Source organism: Anomaloglossus baeobatrachus, chromosome 5, assembly GCF_048569485.1.
Source record: "Anomaloglossus baeobatrachus isolate aAnoBae1 chromosome 5, aAnoBae1.hap1, whole genome shotgun sequence".
Lineage (NCBI taxonomy): Eukaryota > Metazoa > Chordata > Amphibia > Anura > Aromobatidae > Anomaloglossus > Anomaloglossus baeobatrachus.
The window spans coordinates 296950948-296969254 of record NC_134357.1 but is presented as its reverse complement, the minus strand read 5'-3'; the positions used below and the strand labels follow the sequence as shown (position 1 = coordinate 296969254).

The following is an 18307-nucleotide window of genomic DNA, read 5'->3' as shown; positions in this document are numbered from 1 at the left end:
GGTGCTGCTTACCATCCGCCTAAAGCGGTTATGAGGCCACCAGAGACCGTGTCTGGGTCTCCCAGGGTTAATCCCTCTCTGCAGCGTCGGAGGAGCTGACAGGAATGGCTGCGGCGTCCTGACGAGAGGAGGGAGCCGTGGGCGTGGCCGAGGTGCTCACACTGTGCACAGTGAGGGGGGTGGAGTATGGAAATCATACTCCAGCCCTCAGTGCTGCTCGTTCCGTGCAGCGTCCCGCCCTTCCCCTGCCTGTCAGGGCTGTGGGCGGGAGAAAGGGAAACTAGGCCGCAAGCAAGCCGGGGACTCGAGTATACGCGTGGCCGCCGTAAAAGCGCGGCCGACGCCGAAGTCCCCGGCGAACTACAAGTCCCAGCCGCGCCGCAGTTTCCCATGGCAGCGGCGGTTAGCGCGGTAGCCCCTACATATAAACACACTCAGCGACGCTGAGTGTGTAATGGCACAGTTTAACCCGGTCAGCGCCGCGGTCCCCGGTGCACTAGCACACCCAGCAAAGCTGAGGTGTTGCCGTGCGCGGTCCCCACAGGGATACAGAGTACCTTCACGTAGCAGGGCCATGTCCCTGAACGGTACCCGGCTCCTATCCAGCAGGCTCCACAGGAGTTGTGGATGAAGCACGGTCTCAGTGCCTGGAGACCGATAGGATCCCACTTCACCCAGAGCCCTGAGGGGGATGGGGAAGGAAAGCAGCATGTGGGCTCCAGCCTCTGTACCCGCAATGGATACCTCAACCTTAACAACACCGCCGACAAGAGTGGGGTGAGAAGGGAGCATGCTGGGGGCCCTATATGGGCCCACTTTTCTTCCAACCGACATAGTCAGCAGCTGCTGCTGACTAATCTGTGGAGCTGTGCTGTGCGTGTCTGACCTCCTTCGTACAAAGCAAAAAACTGAGGAGCCCGTGGGAGCACGGGGGGTGTATAGGCAGAAGGGGAGGGGCTTAACACTTTTGAGTGTAATACTTTGTGCGGCCTCCGGAGGCATAGCCTATACACCCAATTGTCTGGGTCTCCCAATAGAGCGACAAAGAAAGCCTAATTTTTGCCACTTTATTTTTTTACGGTGTTCAATGAAGGGGTTAACTAGTGTTACAGATTTATAGATTGCATTGTTTTGGGCACCGCGATACCAAATATGTGTACTATGTTTGTTTTTACATAAATGTGTTCATTGGTTTTTTTTCATTTTTTTGCATTTATTTGGGGATTTTTTTTTATATTTTTACAATTTTTTTTCTTCACTTTTTACTTAGTCCTCTTATGAGATATTAACTTTTATTGACAATGCATTACACCTGCAAGTATGACACTGGCAGAACGCCTGTTAGACCATGGTCTTGGCATGGTCTAATAGGCCACAGTAGCCAGTAACCCAGAGGTTGTTCTTTCACCTCAGAGTGCATGGATCAAAACCCTGGGATCACGTCATGGGGATCCAGATCGGGTGTGAGATAAGGCGCCCTCCCAGCTTCCAAAATGCTGCGATCACTATTGATTGTAACATCTAGAGGGTTACAGAGCCCCCGAGCATGGTAGTGCTCGCTCATCACTAGTACAGAGCACCGAGCATGGTAGTGCTCACTCATCCCTAGTACAGAGCCCCCGAGCATGGTAGTGCTCACTCATCACTAGTACAGAGCCCCCGAGCATGGTAGTGCTCGCTCATCACTAGTACAGAGCCCCCGAGCATGGTAGTGCTCGCTCATCACTAGTACAGAGCCCCCGAGCATGGTAGTGTTCACTCATCACTAGTACACAGCACCGAGCATGGTAGTGCTCACTCATCCCTAGTACAGAGCCCCCGAGCATGGTAGTGCTCACTCATCACTAGTACAGAGCCCCCGAGCATGGTAGTGCTCACTCATCACTAGTACAGAGCACCGAGTATGGTAGTGCTCACTCATCCCTAGTACAGAGCCCCCGAGCATGGTAGTGCTCGCTCATCACTAGTACAGAGCACCGAGTATGGTAGTGCTCACTCATCCCTAGTACAGAGCCCCCGAGCATGGTAGTGCTCACTCATCACTAGTACACAGCACCGAGCATGGTAGTGCTCACTCATCCCTAGTACAAAGCCCCCGAGCATGGTAGTGCTCACTCATCACTAGTACAGAGCCCCTGAGCATGGTAGTGCTCACTCATCACTAGTACAGAGCCCCTGAGCATGGTAGTGCTCCCTCATCACTAGTACAGAGCCCCCGAGCATGGTAGTGCTCGCTCATCACTAGTACAGAGCCCCCGAGCATGGTAGTGCTCGCTCATCACTAGTACAGAGCCCCCGAGCATGGTAGTGCTCGCTCATCACTAGTACCGAGCCCAGAGCATGGTAGTGCTCACTTATCACTAGTACCAAGCACCCGAGCATGGTAGTATTCACTCGTCACTAGTACCCAGCACCTGAGCATGGTAGTGCTCACTCATCACTAGTACCGAGCATGGTAGTGCTCACTCATCACTAGTACCAACCCCCAAGCATGGTAGTATTCATTCGTCACTAGTACCCAGCACCTGAGCATGGTAGTGCTCACTCATCACTAGTACCGAGCATGGTAGTGCTCACTCATCACTAGTACCGAGCCCCGAGCATGGTAGTATTCACTCGTCACTAGTACCCAGCACCTGAGCATGGTAGTGCTCACTCATCACTAGTACCGAGCCCCGAGCATGGTAGTGCTCACTCATCACTAGTACAGAGCCCCCGAGCATGGTAGTGCTCACTCATCACTAGTACAGAGCCCCTGAGCATGGTAGTGCTCACTCATCACTAGTACTGAGCACCCATGCATGGTAGTGCTCGCTCATCACTAGTACAGAGCCCCCGAGCATGGTAGTGCTCACTCATCACTAGTACCGAGCCCCGAGCATGGTAGTGCTCACTCATCACTAGTACAGAGCACCTGAGCATGGTAGTGCTCACTCATCACTAGTACCGAGCCCCGAGCATGGTAGTGCTCACTCATCACTAGTACCGAGCCCCGAGCATGGTAGTCACTTATCACTAGTTAACCTCTTTCACCTCTCTAGACCCTAGGGGTAATACATAATTAAACAAAACAAATCTTGAAGGTACATTTAGCCCCATTTCCTACCAGCTAGTATCCTTGTAGGAACAGGTGACAGCACTAATAGCAGATAGATATAAACAATAAAGAAAGGGGTATCCAGACAGCAAATAAAAATGGGCAATCTACAGATCTCCTAACCTTCACAAGCAGTTCATAGAGGGGGCAGAGACTGTCCTGGGGTCCACAGAGGGTGACTCCCCCAGCTCTTACCAGCCTGCAATAAGGTGCTGGCTCCCAGCATGTCGGGAAAGAGACAGCAAATCAGATGCCAGCTTTCATCTTACTACAGCTGGTGCCAGGATAAAAGCTGTAACCTGATTGGATATTGCAGCTATTCTCACATACAACACCCCGCCGTCTGCAGTATGGCCACGTGTATATGTAATGCTATGCGCCGCTGTCCTGCACCCCACACATAGCCCATCAGCCGACCTCAGTGCAAACACTAACTGTTTAGCCGAGTATCATCTCCCCGCAAACTTCCTCTGAACTTCCGCCAGTCCCGGCGCACAGCAGTGACGTCACTACACCTAGGCCAGGTTACCGTGGAGACTATGCCTCTGCTTCCTTCCGGGAGCAGCAGGACGTCACGGCGACAGCAGAAGCAGCAGAGATGGCGGCGAGCCGGAAGAATGTGCTGTCCTCTCTGGCCGTGTATGCCGGGGACTCGGAGCCGGAGCTGGACACGGACGGGGAAGTGGAAGGTGAGGGGAAATATGGCGGCGGCTGCATGATATGTGGGATAGAGGGGCTCAGCACTGACTGCCGGGGCCCTACCTTGCTCCCTGCCTCACACAGCTATGTGGAGAAACCTGCCATTCCAGTCCCAGCCTGTGCACAGCAGCGGCGCTGGTTTCCAGCTAGGGCTACTTTCACACATCAGTTTTTTGCCCTCAGGCACAATCCGGCAAAAAAACGGATCCGTCACATCAGTTTTCCCCATGTGTTCTTTCCGTTTTTAAAGGATCCGTTGTGATATTGAGCATGCTCAGTTCAAAAAACGGATCAGTCGTTTGATTCCGTCATATGCCGGATGACGACGGATCCGGCGCCCAAAGTCTACCGTCATACAACATGCCGGATCCGGCGTGGTCCGGATTTTTGCCGTTGTCAAAAAACGTTCCATACTGCCTCCTTTCCGGCAGCCGGACGAAGAAATTGTGCTGGATCCGGCGGACGCCGCATGCAACGCAAGGCCATCCGGTACAATCCGGCGCTAATACAAGTCTATGGGGAACAAATCTGATCCGATGCCGGATCCGTTTTATCCGCAATTTGCCGGATTGTGCCTGATGGCGAAGAACTGATGTGTGGAAGCAGCCTAAACCTTTAATTCTGTAAAGATGCAGCTATTTTTTATTTTTGCGCTTTTTTCGTCCTTGTTTTCCATAAAATAAATAAAAATAAATCTTTAATTTTATATAGTGCTAACATATTCCGCAGCGCTTTACATACATCAGGAGCACTATCCCCATTGGGGCTCACAATCTAAATTCCCTATCTTTATGTCTTCCATGCTGTAACCTTCTATTTCTCCGTCACTGTAGACATATGGAGCCTTGTTTTTTTTTTTTGTTTTTCTTATTTAAACCATCCATCTTACTATATAATCAAAAATAGTCAGCCAGAAGGCTGGGAAAATCGTAATACTGCTATTTTTGTGGGAGAGGGGGTATTATTTTTATAGTGTTCATTATGCAGTAAACAATATCTTCTCCACTGGATTCTGGATACAAGCGGCACGGTGGCTCAGTGGTTAGCACTGTAGTCTTGCAGCGCTGGGGTCCTGGGTTCAAATCCCACCAAGTAAACCATGTGCAAGGAGTTTGTGTGTTCTCCCTGTGTTTGAGTGGGTTTTCTCCGGGTTCTCCGGTTTCCTCCCACACTCCAAAAACATACTGATAGGGAACTTAGATTGTGAGCCCCAATGGGGACAGTGTTGCCAATGTATGTAAAGCGCTGTGCAATTAATAGCGCTATATAAATGAATAAAATTAATTATTATTGTTAATTATTCTCCTGGGCAGCACGACTTCGGCAATGCCGGACTGTATCGTGAATTAAATTCTGGTTTGTGCCCCCATTTCTCAAGCTCATAGCTGTATTTCCTTATCAGTGGATCTGAAAGAGATCCTGTTCTTGGCGGCGATCTGTTGGGTTTACTCATAACATTGTGTACGTACAACTTTTTGATTGAGACGTTTTGGCATCCAAAAAAAAGTTGCAGTTTTGGGTGTTTTTGTTTTCTCTCTTTCTCCACATTAACCCTTCGGATACAAAATATACACATTTTTATGTTCTTTTAGAATCCCCGAAAGGGTCTTGTTTGGTCAGTCGTTCAATAAGCGGCATTACTTAATTTTCTGGTCTGTTTTACTACTACAGTGACCAGCCTGACCCCAGGTTTTGTCACCCCAGCTATAACAGCATTGTATATCCTGGTGAAGCTGTTGTTTTGGGTCATGGTTTTTGGTCCTATTTGCCTCCCAAGCAATATCTTGTAAGGGGTGACCACCTGACTTTTTGTTATCCTCAGCATGAAATCCATATAGAATATCTCCAGCATATATACACATGCTGTAAAAGTCAACCAAATGTAATACTTTTTTCACTAAAAATGACAATCTTGGTTGATGGAACCTGTTGCTTTTGTGCCCCCCCCCCCTCTTCATGAGTCATGTAGTCAGTAACACAAGATCTTTCTTTTTAAAGGGAACCTGTTACCAGATTTGGTGACTATAAAGCTGGGGCCACACGGGGATTACTGCGATTCCCTCGCGTGACACTCGACTCACGCTGGTAGTACAGCAGAGCCGGGTGTCATGCGAGTGTGCCTGTGACTGAGGTCCGATCAGACCTCAGCTGAGGGGTGGGCCGGCGCTGAGGAGAGGAGGGAGGTATTTATCTCCCTCTCTCATCCGTTGCCGGCTATTGCCATTCTTGCCCTGCAGTTGCGGTACACCGGTGTAATGCGAGTGCAGTGCGATTTTTCTCTTACCCCATACACTTGAATGGGTGCGAGATAAATAGTCTCGCATTGCACCCGCAGCATGCTGCGATTGTTTTCTTGGTTTGATTAGGGCTGAGAAAATAATCGCTCATGGGTGCTAACACACAGGCTAATATTGGTCCGAATGGAATGCGATGTTTTATCGCACTCCACTCGCAACGTTTTTCTCGCCGTGTGGCTTAGGCCTAAGCTGCAGCCACCACCACCGGGCTCTTATATACAGTATTCTAACATGCTGTATATAAGAGCCCAGGCCGCTGTGTAGGATGTAAAAATCACTTTATAATACTCACCAAGAAGGTGGCTCCGGTGCAGACTGGTTGAATGGGTGTCTCTGTTCTCCAGGACCGGCGCCTCCTTTCTCGGCCATCTTAGTCCTCCTTCTTCAGCTTTTTGTGACAAATGTTGACAAAAACGCAGGAAGAATGAACATGGTGCATTTTTTTTTTTGTCACAAACTTTTAACAAATAAAACGCTGACAAATAAACTGCAACGTGCGCATGACAAATCTGACGTCTCATAGACTTTGCTGGGAAGTCAAATGTCAGAAAGTTCTGACAACAAAACTGCAGCCAAAAACGCAGCGTGCGCATGTAGGATTGTTTCGCTCCTGGTCTTGGCCACAACTACTGAGGTAAAAAACTCTCCAAATACTCATCGTGGGTACATGGTGTCAGAAGGTTATTTTCTTTAGCGTTGTAGTTTTTGATAACTTCACTTTTCTATTGCAGAAGAGAATGGAGGGCTGGTGTCCAGGTCCTATGGACAAGATGAAATGTCCCGGGTGGAAGAGGATGGATCCAACAAAGAGGATGACGAGTCAAGCCAGCATTCTGTAAGTATGGTAGGTTACATGGCAGGCAGCACCACCACCTGACACGATTGGCTATAATCATTGATATCAATAATCTGATATATCTGAACATCGTGCTTCAGTTACATCTGTGTGTGTTTAGCTGAGTTTATAAAGGAAATTAGACTAGCAGAAATAGAAATGTACGGAAAATCATTGTAGCTCACTGGTGTGCAAAGTGAAATCCTCAGTGTGTGTCCATAATATAGACTAGAAAACAAAACATTGACTGAAGTATAGAGTTCAACACAACTAGTGATGAGTGCGCACTACCCCGCTCATGTGCTCGTTACTCGTACTCAGTAGTTGGATGCTCAGATGGACTCGACTCGAGTACCAGAGTATAATGGAAGTCAGTGGGGAACTTGAGCATTTTTCTTGAAGATTTCACTGAAAACTGCTCGAGTTTCCCATTGTTGTCCATTATACCCGAGTCGCGCCAGTCCGTGCATCCAACTGTTGGTTACGAATACCGAGCACCCGAGCATGGCAGTGATGGCTCATAACAACAGTCTGGTAGTTCTAGAACGGCAACACAATCTACCAGCTCCCTGGACCAGAAGAGATGTGTATAAGCATTACTTGGCTTAAATTTTGGATCAAAACCACTTGTATGAAAGCACTCCATGGCTGAAATGGTTTGTACTGTATAAGGCCTCCTTCACACGTCCGTGAAAATCAGGCACGTTTTTCACGGACGTGTCAAAGGTGCGTATTACTTTCTGTGTGCCGTGTTTAGGGCACACGTGTGTTCTTCGTGTGTTATCCGTGATAACATACAGAGAATGGGAACTTTCTGGTCACCTGTCCCTGGCGTTGCTGTCCGTGGTGCTGATCTCCGGTCTCCGGTCCTGCCGACTGCTCACTGCTGCTGCTTCCGGCCGCAGTGAAGTGAATATTCAATGAGCGGCGGTGAGACTCAAGTGACAGCAACGCTAGAGAAGGTGAGTATAGAAATTCCTTTTAATTCACAGACACGTTTTCTCCAGTGCGTGTCACATGGATCACGTCCATGAGACTTATGTGATGCTGGAGAAAAAACGGACATGTCTACGCGTGGAGCACATGGACACACGTATGCTCCACATGGTCCATGGCAAAACATGCACATGAACGCAGACCCATTGATTTTACTGGGTCTACGTGTGCCCGTGTCTCCAGCACGTGAGGAAACAGACCAAACACGTACCGGAGACAAGGACGTGTGAAGGAGGCCTAAAAGCATATGTGTTACACTTTAACCTCTGAATGACCGCCAATATGCCTTTTTACTGACCTGCGAAATAAGAAAATGGCAACTCCCCTGATGGGTGAAAATGCAGCAGATCAGCTGTACACTAAAGCTGACCCCTTGCTGCATCAGCCACAATTGGTTTTGGGCTGCTTGGCCCCTAGTTACTAATGTCAGTAGTGGAAAACTAGATGAAAACTAGATAATTGTGGGGATAAGGCTTCTTTAACCCTCCTTGGCACCCCGAGCTCGTGATTGTTTGGTCCTGATGGTTGCTATGGCAATCTGAGGCCACGTAGTGGTCTCTGGATCTGCCAGTTATGGTGCACTGTTAGAATGTTAGCAACGTTTTAGTGGAAAAAAAATATAGAATTTTTCCTTTTTAGTCGTTCCACTTTGCGTGAGTTTGTTAACCCCTTAACGACCCATGACGTACTGGGTACGTCATGGATCGTGTGCCGGTAAGCCCCGCCGGCAGGCGGCGGCATTCCACGCACATATCAGCTGTTATCTACAGCTGACATGTGTGCCTGCTAGCCGCGGGTGGAATCGCTTCCACCCGCGGCCATTAACCCCTTACATTTCGCTGCCAAAATCTTGGCAGCGATATGTATATGGGCGCCGCCATGACAGTAACTTACCCCGCCCCCACCGGAAGTCACGTGACATGATCACGTGACTTTTGGCGGTTGCCATGGTAGCACAGGGTCATGTGATGACGCCTGTAGCTAACATGACTCACTTCCTCTCAATGCCGGAATACAGCCGGCATTGTAAGTGAATCAGAAAATCTGCAGTTCTCAGCTCTGTAGCTGAGATCTACAGATGGGGCAGAGCGATCGGATTGCTGATCGCTATAGCCTCCTAGGGAAACTAGTAAAATAAAAAAAAAAGTTTTAAAAAATTAAAAAAAAATAAAAAAAAACCTAAAAGTTCAAATCACCCCCGTTTCACCCCATTGAAAATTAAAGGGTTAAAAAAATACACACATATTTGGTATCCCCACGTTCAGAAATGCCCGATCTATCAAAATATAAAATCAATGAATCTGATCAGTAAACGGCGTAGCGGCAAAAAAAAATCCAAACGCAAAATTACGTTTTTTGGCCGCCGCAAATTTTGCACAAAATGCAATAACAGGCGATCAAAACATAGCATCTGCGCAAAAATGGTACCGTTAAAAACGTCAGGTCGAGACGCAAAAAATAAGCCATCACTGAGCCTCAGATCCTGAAAAATGAGAACGCTACGGGTTTTGGAAAATGGCGCAAAACGTGCGCCACGTTTTTTGAACAAGCTTGTGATTTTTTTTTAACCCCTTAGATACAAGTAAAACCTATACATGTTTGGTGTCTACAAACTGGCACCGACCTGAGGCATCACATAGATACCTCAGTTATACCATATAGTGACCACAGTGAATAAAATATCCCAAAAACTATTGTACGATCACACTTTTTTTGCAATTTTTCTGCACTTGGAATTTTTTTGCCGTTTTCCAGTACACTATATGGTAAAACTTATGGTTTCATTTAAAAGTACAACTCGTCCCGCAAAAAACAAGCCCTCATATGGCAAGATTGATGGAAAAATAAAAAAGTTACGCCTCTCGGAAGAAGGGGAGCAAAAAACGCAAAAACGGAAAGTGCCCGGGGGCTGAAGGGGTTAAACCTTCAAAAATGATCTGCACTTCCAAATATTGGAGGATTGTTGTTTTTAAAAAGGGGGAGTTCCAGTATATAGGATCCTCAGTCACTTCAAAGCTGAATAGGTCTTTAAAAATTCTATGTTTTCTAAACTTCGTTGCAAAAATGTAAAAAAAAATAAAATCTTAATAAATGTTTAAACAGCCAAACAAAATGAAAGGTTCTGCCTGCATCACCCTGCATAACCTCTGCTTCAGGGTTTGGAAGCCGCTGACTGGTTACAGTAAGGGTCTCGTCACACGTAGCGACGCACCAACAATCCCACCAGTGATCCGACCTGGCAGGGATCGTTGGTGCGTCGCTACATGGTCGCTGGTGAGCTTTCAATCAGGCAGATGCCACCAGCCAGCAGCGACTCGTGTAACGATGCTGCGCTTGGTAACCAGGGTAAATATCGGGTAACTAAGCAAAGCGCTTTGCTTGGTTACCCGATATTTACCCTGGTTACCAGCGTACACCGCTTACAGGCTGCCACTGCTGGCTCCCTTTATACGTAACTAGGGTACACATCGGGTTACTAAGCAAAGCGCTTTGCTTAGTTACCCACTATTTACCCTGGCTACGTGTGCAGGGAGCCAGCGCTGGCGGCCTGTAAGTAGCGTACGCTGGTAACCAGGGTAAATATCGGGTAACCAAGCAAAGCGCCTTGCTTAGTTACCCGATATTTACCCTGGTTACCAGCGTACGCTGCTTACAGATTCGGTGCTTGTTGGTCTCCTGCAGTCATACACGCTGCTGCGTGCTGCACAGCGGAAGACCAAGGATCAAAAAAAGGTCCTGATCGTTTTGTAACGATCAGCGACCACGCAATAGGGGCCAGGTCGCTGCTACGTGCCACACACAGCGATATTGCTGGCGAGGTCGCTGATATGTCACAAAACCTGGGAAGTTTCAGCGATCTCGCTGTGTGTTACGGGGTATTAAGTTACAGACAAAAGACGTGGGCGGCAAATGACTGCAACACAACCAAAGGCCAATGGCTTTTTCTGGAAGAGACTCTGCCTAGGAAAGCCTTGTCGGGTCTGCTGGCATCTTAAAGACGCTGTATACACATACCCTGAGAATCAGTGAGATGCAGTGAGTTGGCACTACAGTGACACTGGTCAGATATGAAAAAAAAAAATTGGTTTGATCACTAATATTTTAAAGGCTTTTTAGATATTTTTTTTATGCATTAAAAACATAAAAGGCCTTATTCATATGTTTTGGGGGGGGTTCTCATTCACAAAAAAGGACCGTTTTCCATCAGTTGTGCTAGATTTTATTGTTATGCGTTCTTAGTTGATGTCTGATTTTTACCACCCACGTGCCATCTCTTTTTCTTGTGTGCAAAATTTGTTTTGTTTTTGCTGGCTGATAGCCTGCATTAAAAAAAGAGAAGGGAAAAAAAGTGTGGGACTAGGCAGGTGGAGGTCTGCAAATCAAGCCAAAGTAGGTGGTGTCTGTGTTTTTGTTTGTTGTTGTTTTAATGCGAACGGTCAGTCAGTAAAAAAAACAATCTTGTAATTGAAATAAACGGGCACTACACAAGATACTGACAGTTGAATGAGGCATAAGGCGATGTTCACACCTTCAGCCATCCTTTAGAAGAAATCCAGCAGCGATCTGTTTATAAGGGGGACTTGAGACTTTTCTTGATTAGGGTCAAAGACCCAGTCTGCATAGGTGATTATAAAAGAGAATATTGCGACAACAACGCCCATAAATGAAAGTGATGAACTTTATTAAACACAGGGGAGGTGAGTAGCGGCACAATTACAAGTGAGACTACAGGTCACAATTAGTCCAAGGTCTATTGTAAACTATTAAGTATCAATAGAGAATGCTCAAGAAAATGAATGGATAAACATAGTATCATCCCTTTAACACAATTGATATAGGGAGCGGCAAAGTACACCAACCAGGAAAAGCTTTAGGGTACCGTCACACTTTAGCGACGCAGCAGCGATCCCACCAGCGATCTGACCTGGTCAGGATCGCTGCTGCGTCGCTACATGGTCGCTGGTGAGCTGTCAAACAGGCAGATCTCACCAGTGACCAGCCCCCAGCCAGCAGCGACGTGCAAGCGATGCTGCGCTTGCACGGAGCCGGCGTCTGGAAGCTGCGGACACTGGTAACTAAGGTAAACATCGGGTATGGTTACCCGATGTTTACCTTAGTTTCCAGCGCACACCGCTTAGCTTAGCGTGTGCAGGGAGCAGGAGCCGGCACTGGCAGCGTGAGAGCTGCGGAGGCTGGTAATGAAGATAAATATCGGGTAACCACCTTGGTTACCCGATGTTTACCTTGGTACAGCTTACCGCAGGCTGTCAGACGCCGGCTCCTGCTCCCTGCACATTCAGGATTGTTGCTCTCTCGCTGTCACACACAGCGATGTGTGCTTATCAGCGGGAGAGCAACAATAAAAAAACGAACCAGGGCTGTGTGTAACGAGCAGCGATCTCACAGCAGGGGCCAGATCGCTGCTCAGTGTCCCACACAGCGAGATCGCTAATGAGGTCACAAAAAACATGACTCAGCAGCGATCTCAGTAGTGATCTCGCTGTGTGTGAAGTATCCCTTACATTCATCATGTGTCAGGGATGGGAGGAGGTGTGCTAATCTAGATAACAGTGTAATCAATTACTGATTATTAAGGGCTCATAAAGTATATAGAGACCTCAAAGGGCATACATAAAGCCACACCAACCCCCACAAAGGGTATATAGTTAAACCATGATTACCGTAGAGTTACTTAGATGGTAACATACCTGGGAGGGAAAATCTTGGAGCACACTGGGACCTGCGTCTACCCGACGGCCGTTTCGGCTGTCAAAGCCTTTGTCAGGGGGAGTACTAGATTTTATTGTTATGCGTTCTTAGTTGTTGTCTGATTTTACCACCCACGTGCCATCGCTTTTTCTTGTGTGCAAAATTTGTTTTGTTTTTGCTGGCTGATAGCCTGCATTAAAAAAGAGAAGGAAAAAAAAGTGTGGGACTAGGCAGATGGAGGTCTGCAAATCAAGCCAAAGTAGGAGGGGGTCTGTGTTTTTGTTTGTTGTTGTTTTAATGCGAACGGTCAGTCAGTAAAAAAAACAATCTTGTCATTGAAATAAATGGGCACTACACAAGATACTGACAGTTAAATGAGGCATAAGGCGATGTTCACACCTTCAGCCATCCTTTAGAAGAAATCCAGTAGCGATCTGTTTATAAGGGGGACTTGAGACTTTTCTTGATTAGGGTCAAAGACCCAGTCTGCATAGGTGATTATGTTTGACTCCGGGAATGCTTCCAAATTACTTAGAAATTGAAGGCCTGTGCGTTCACAATCTCTGGAATTTGTAATGACTATAGTAGCATAAATACAGTAGGTGTCTGTCTGTGTATTAGTACTGTCCAAATTTAAAGTGGTTAAAATATTAGAAGTGCTAACAGTTTATCAATTAACTAATTGCAAGTTAATCATCAAAAGAGAAATCTAAATCAATATTTTGTGTGACGAGCACCAAAGCATCAGTACTTCTGGGTAGCCTTCCACAGAGTGTTTGATGGCGCTCGGCAAGGAGGTTGTTCCAACCATCTTTGGAGAACTAACCCCCAGATCTGTGACTATAGCCTTGTGAAAATATACTGTCTTTAGTTTTTTCATGTAAACCTAGAGACTCCATGTTGTTGATTTCAGGGCTCTTTGTGGGACATATCTTTAATTCCAGACCTTGTTTTTCTTCAAGCTGAAGATAGTGCTTAATGACAGTGGCTGTATATTTGGGGACTCACTTGACACTTTTTCCCATCAAAAGGTATGGTTTTTGCCACCATTCTCTCATAAGGACTACTTCTGGCAAGACCTCTCCGGACCGTAGATTGGTGTCGCTGGGTCCCACTGTTTTCTGCTAGTTCTGAGCTGGTGGCACTGCTGGACATCTTATGATTTTGAAGAGAAGTAAGCATGATGTGTCTTTTATCTGCTGCACTATGTTTCTTTGGCCAACCACTGCAGCTTTGGTCCTCAATATTGTCCATTTCTTGGTGCTTCTTTATAGGAGCTAGAACAGCTCATCTTGGAATCCAGTCTGGTGTGAAATTTTTGCCTGGGAAAGACTTTGCTGATTCAGTACAACTACCTTGTGTTGCGTTTAACACTGACTAATGCAATCCAATAAAACATTGGATTGGACCCCTACCAGTGTTAAGCAATGAGGCAGTGTCCATCAACGATTTTTTTTTTTTCTCTGCCAGATGGGCAGGATAAAAAAAATTGCAGCATACTGTGTTTTGCAGCGAGTCTGCCAACATACGCACTCATACAAGTCTATGGGTGCGTGTGAAACATTGCACTGCACTCTGATGTCATCGGAGTACAGCACACTATGTGGACAGACAGGCAGCGGAGAAGAGGGAGAGATTAATCTCTTCTCCACACCTGTGATCCAATCAGATCACCGTAGAATGACACTAAGATCACACTCACAGCAGAGCCTGAGAGGATTGTCATTAGCATATCTCATCCGATTCGCTCACATCGGATGCCATACGCTAGTGAGCGCGAAGCCTTCGCCTCATCCATAAAAGATCTGTGGTTAGTTCTCCAAGATGTTTGGCATAACCTCCCTGCCGAGTCCCTTCAAAATCTGTGTGCAAGAGCAATAACTGATGCTGTTTTAAAGGCAAAGGGTGCTTTGTCCATTATTTTAGCATATTGTTAATTGACAAAAATAAACTAACACTACTATTTTTATAATGCATTCTTATTTTTCAGTATTTATTTTTTCCACTTTCCTAAAACTTTTGCTTCACGCTCTACATACCATGTTTCCCCGAAAATAAGACATAGCAGGAGTTTTCAGGGAAGCTTTAATATAAGACATCCCCTGAAAATAAGACATAGCTGCGGTCAATAATGAAGTGTCATGCAGCGGTGAAAGAGTTAAAGACACTGCAGGACACTTCATTATAGGCAGCGGGCACCCCCAGAAGAGAGAAGACAGGAGAGAAGACCCCCGATCATACTCACCAGAAGCCGACCGGGAGCAGGTGAGCGCATCAAGGTCCTGCAGCGGCGGAACACACACACACACACACACACACACACACATCAGATTACACTCACTCTCACACGCACACCAGATCGCATCCACACACCCACAACATCCGGCGATATCGCTTGCTTCTCGGCGGCGATACTATGCGTGCAGTGACCTTCCAGGACCTGCCGGAGGATCACATGGCCGGAAGCATGTGGTATCTCGATGTTGTGAGTGTGTGAGCGCGTATGTGCGATATCGTCTGTGTGTGTGTGTGTGTGATCGGATCTGTGAGTGTCGGCAGAAGGCAGAGGAGCACAGCGTGCAGCACAACTGCTGGGACCGCCCACCGGAGGGCACAGGGAGAAGTGGTGTGTGTGTGTGTGTGTGTGTGTGTGTGTGTGTGTGTGTGTGTGTATGCGATCAGATGTGTGCGTGTATACTGTCTGATGTGTGACTGTGTGTGAACGTAAGCGATCGGCTCTGTGAGTGTCGGCAGGAGGCAAAGGAGCACGGCGTGGAGCACGGCGTGCAGCACAGCTGCTGGGATCGTGGGGTGGGTGGGAAGAAGTGGGGTGGGTGTGTGCTTGTGTGCGTGTGTGTGTGCGTGCGTGTGCGTGTGCGTGCGTGTGCGTGTGTGTGTGTGTGCGTGTGTGTGTGTGTGTGTGTGTGTGTGTGTGTTCTGATGTCAGCCAGACGCAGGGGAGGTGTGCAGCGTACCTGATGGGAGATCACAGAGGGCTCTGGGAGCCATACAGACACCCTGGGCTGGTAAGTATGACGATCCTGGGATGGGGGACGGTCTGCTTTTTGTGGGGGGTAAACCTACCCCAACCATGTCTCCTCGAGAATAAGACACCCCCTGAAAATAAGACACAGTGCTTTTTTCAGGGCAAAAAAAACGGTATGCGTGTGTATTATACACACAGTGTTAGCTGCTATTAATAATTGCACACATATTTGGAGGTTTCTGCTTGCTTTTAAAGCTCTGCTTGGAAATTTGTCTTTTGTAAAGTTATTCTAATCTTATGAGTTTTCATATGTATTAAATTCCGTTTCATGTAAATACATTCTAACTGTACTTTATTAAAGGGAACATGTCAACTGATACAAGCTGACCACGATTTCAGCAGCATGTATATGCCCCTGGCTGTCCAATACTGCCATATACAGTACAGATTAAATGTTTGGACACACCTTCTCATTCAAAGAGTTTTCTTTATTTTCAGGACTCTGAAAATTGTAGATTCACATTGAAGGCATCAAAACTATGAATTAACACATGTGGAATGAAATACTTAGTGTGAAACAACTGATAATGTTTTATATTCTAGGTTCTTCAAAGTACTACTTTGCACACTCTTGGTATTGTCATTAGCTTCAAGAGGTAGTCACCGGAAATGGTTTTCCAACAGTCTTGAAGGAGTTCCCAGAGATGCTTAGCACTTGTTGGCCCTTTTGCCTTCATTCTGCAGTCCAGCTCACCCCAAACCATCTCGATTGGGTTCAGGTCTGGTGACTGTGGAGATCAGGTCATCTGGTGTAGCACCTCATCACTCTCCTTCTTAGTCAAATAGCCCTTACACAGCCTGGAGGTGTGTTTGGGGTCATTGTCCTGTTGAAAAATAAATGATGGTCCAACTAAACGCAAACCGGATGGAACAGCATGCCGCTGCAAAATGCTGTGGTAGCCATGCTGGTTCAGTATGCCTTCAGTTTTGAATAAATCCCCCACAGTGTCAGCAGCAAAGCACCCCCACACCGTCACATATCCTCCTCCATGCTTCACTGTGGGAACCAGCCATGTAGGGTCCATCCGTTCACCTTTTCTACAAAGACACGGTGGTTGGATCCAAAGATCTCAAACTTGGACTCATCAGACCAAAGCACAGATTTCCATTGGTCTAATGTCCATTCCTTGTGTTCTTTAGCCCAAACAAGTCTCTTCTGCTTGTTGCCTGTCCTCAGCAGTGGTTTCCTAGCAGCTATTTTACCATGAAGGCCTGCTGCACAAAATCTCCTCTTAACAGTTGTTCTAGAGATGGGAAGGTGTGTCCAAACTTTTGGTCTGTACTGTATGTCTCGCGCCGAAATGTTGCGTCATTTCAGAGAAAACCATACTTTTAATAGGTGCCGAGGACCGAACCACACTATTGACTAGTTGTACAGGTGATTGTCCAGCGGCTTCTCCATGCCTGCTGTCCTGGAGTGACAGGTCTCTCTCGCCTGTAGGCATAGACCTGTCATTCACTGTCAGTGGGCGGGGAGGAGTCGCCGGGGACCTGCATATATGACCAGTGGACAGGGTGGCTTGGTCCCTGGCAGCTATTAAAAGTATGTCTGTTTTTCTCTGAAATGCCGCAGGGTTTCAGAGTGAAACATACATGTCCGTGATCATTCAGCCAGTGGCTGATGCGTGCTGCGCACGATTTCGGCAGCATGTCAGTCGACAGGTTACCTTTTTAAAAAGGGTTATTCTCTAAATAAAATTATATCCATATACATAGGATAGAGAGGATAACCTGCTGATTGTTGGGCGGTTTGCCCACTGAGACTGCAGCAATCCAAAGAACGGTGCTGAACCCCAAAATCCAGGCAATGCAGACCCCTCAACTTAAAGGGAATCTGTCAGCTGTTTTTTGTTTATTTTTATTTTTTTTGATACCTCTTCTGAGAGCAGCATGATGGAGGCATAGAGACCCTGAATCCAACGATGTATCACTTAGTTTACTGGATGCAGGAGTTCTGACAGTTTTTAGATTTAGCAGAACTGAGATGGCTGACCCCACCCACACCAGACTATGTACAGTGTCTATAGATAGTGAGCTTCTAATCACAGAAGGGAGCAGAGTCCACAAGTGCCCAGTCATTGTAATGATAAGCTCCTGGTGCTAAAACAAAAACAGTACAAGTAAACAACGCTACATGGTTGAAATGTGTGTTAATCTTTACAGCGTGCGGTCTTCAGATTACATAACAAAAACCTGCTGACAGATTCCCTTTAGATGAAGTGGAGGTGTACATGCTAGACTTCTGCTTTATTCATTGTATGTGGCACTGCCTGAAACAGCGGAATACAGATCTTGGCTTTCTCCGGCAGTCCCATGCACATTGAATGGAGTGAAAGTCAAGCATGCCCACCTCTCCTTCCAATCAAGATGGGGCTCTGCAGCGCCCTGCACCCTGCCATCCTGAGACCCTTCCTTGTGGTAATAGTAAAATGACAGCGATGATCAGTATGACTCTGGTGCCTTCACTGCATCATGTCTCAGTTCTTTCAGACTCGTAGATTATAGAGGTGAAATAAATAAATGTGATTGTGCCTATGGAATGAAAGTTTATTATTGAGATCTTGCAAGTACAGGAAGTAATAAAACTGCTCTGAGCTGAGAGGCATTCCAGAGAATTAGATTAGTTT

The 18307-nt window shown here is 46.8% G+C and overlaps 2 protein-coding genes across 7 annotated transcripts in view; one reads left to right on the top strand and one right to left on the bottom strand.

Annotated features, from left to right (window-relative positions):
• Positions 1–3597, bottom strand: part of RECQL5 (RecQ like helicase 5) — a 156776-nt gene extending 153179 nt beyond the window's left edge. For 2 of the 3 annotated variants that reach the window (XM_075349619.1, XM_075349621.1), the window contains exon 1: positions 3533–3597. The gene's annotated coding sequence lies outside the window, so the exon portion shown is untranslated. Of the gene's footprint in view, positions 1–3220; positions 3339–3532 lie in introns of those variants that run through there. The other variant, XM_075349620.1, reaches the window with a different exon arrangement.
• Positions 3598–3636: 39 nt separating this feature from the next.
• SAP30BP (SAP30 binding protein) overlaps positions 3637–18307 on the top strand; it is an 81421-nt gene continuing 66750 nt past the window's right edge. For 3 of the 4 annotated variants that reach the window (XM_075349625.1, XM_075349623.1, XM_075349622.1), the window contains exons 1-2: positions 3637–3786; positions 6825–6928. In XM_075349625.1, coding sequence (XP_075205740.1) covers positions 3696–3786; positions 6825–6928 — 195 coding nt within the window. In that variant the 5' untranslated portion in view covers positions 3637–3695. Of the gene's footprint in view, positions 3787–6824; positions 6938–18307 lie in introns of all 4 variants that reach the window. The other variant, XM_075349624.1, reaches the window with a different exon arrangement.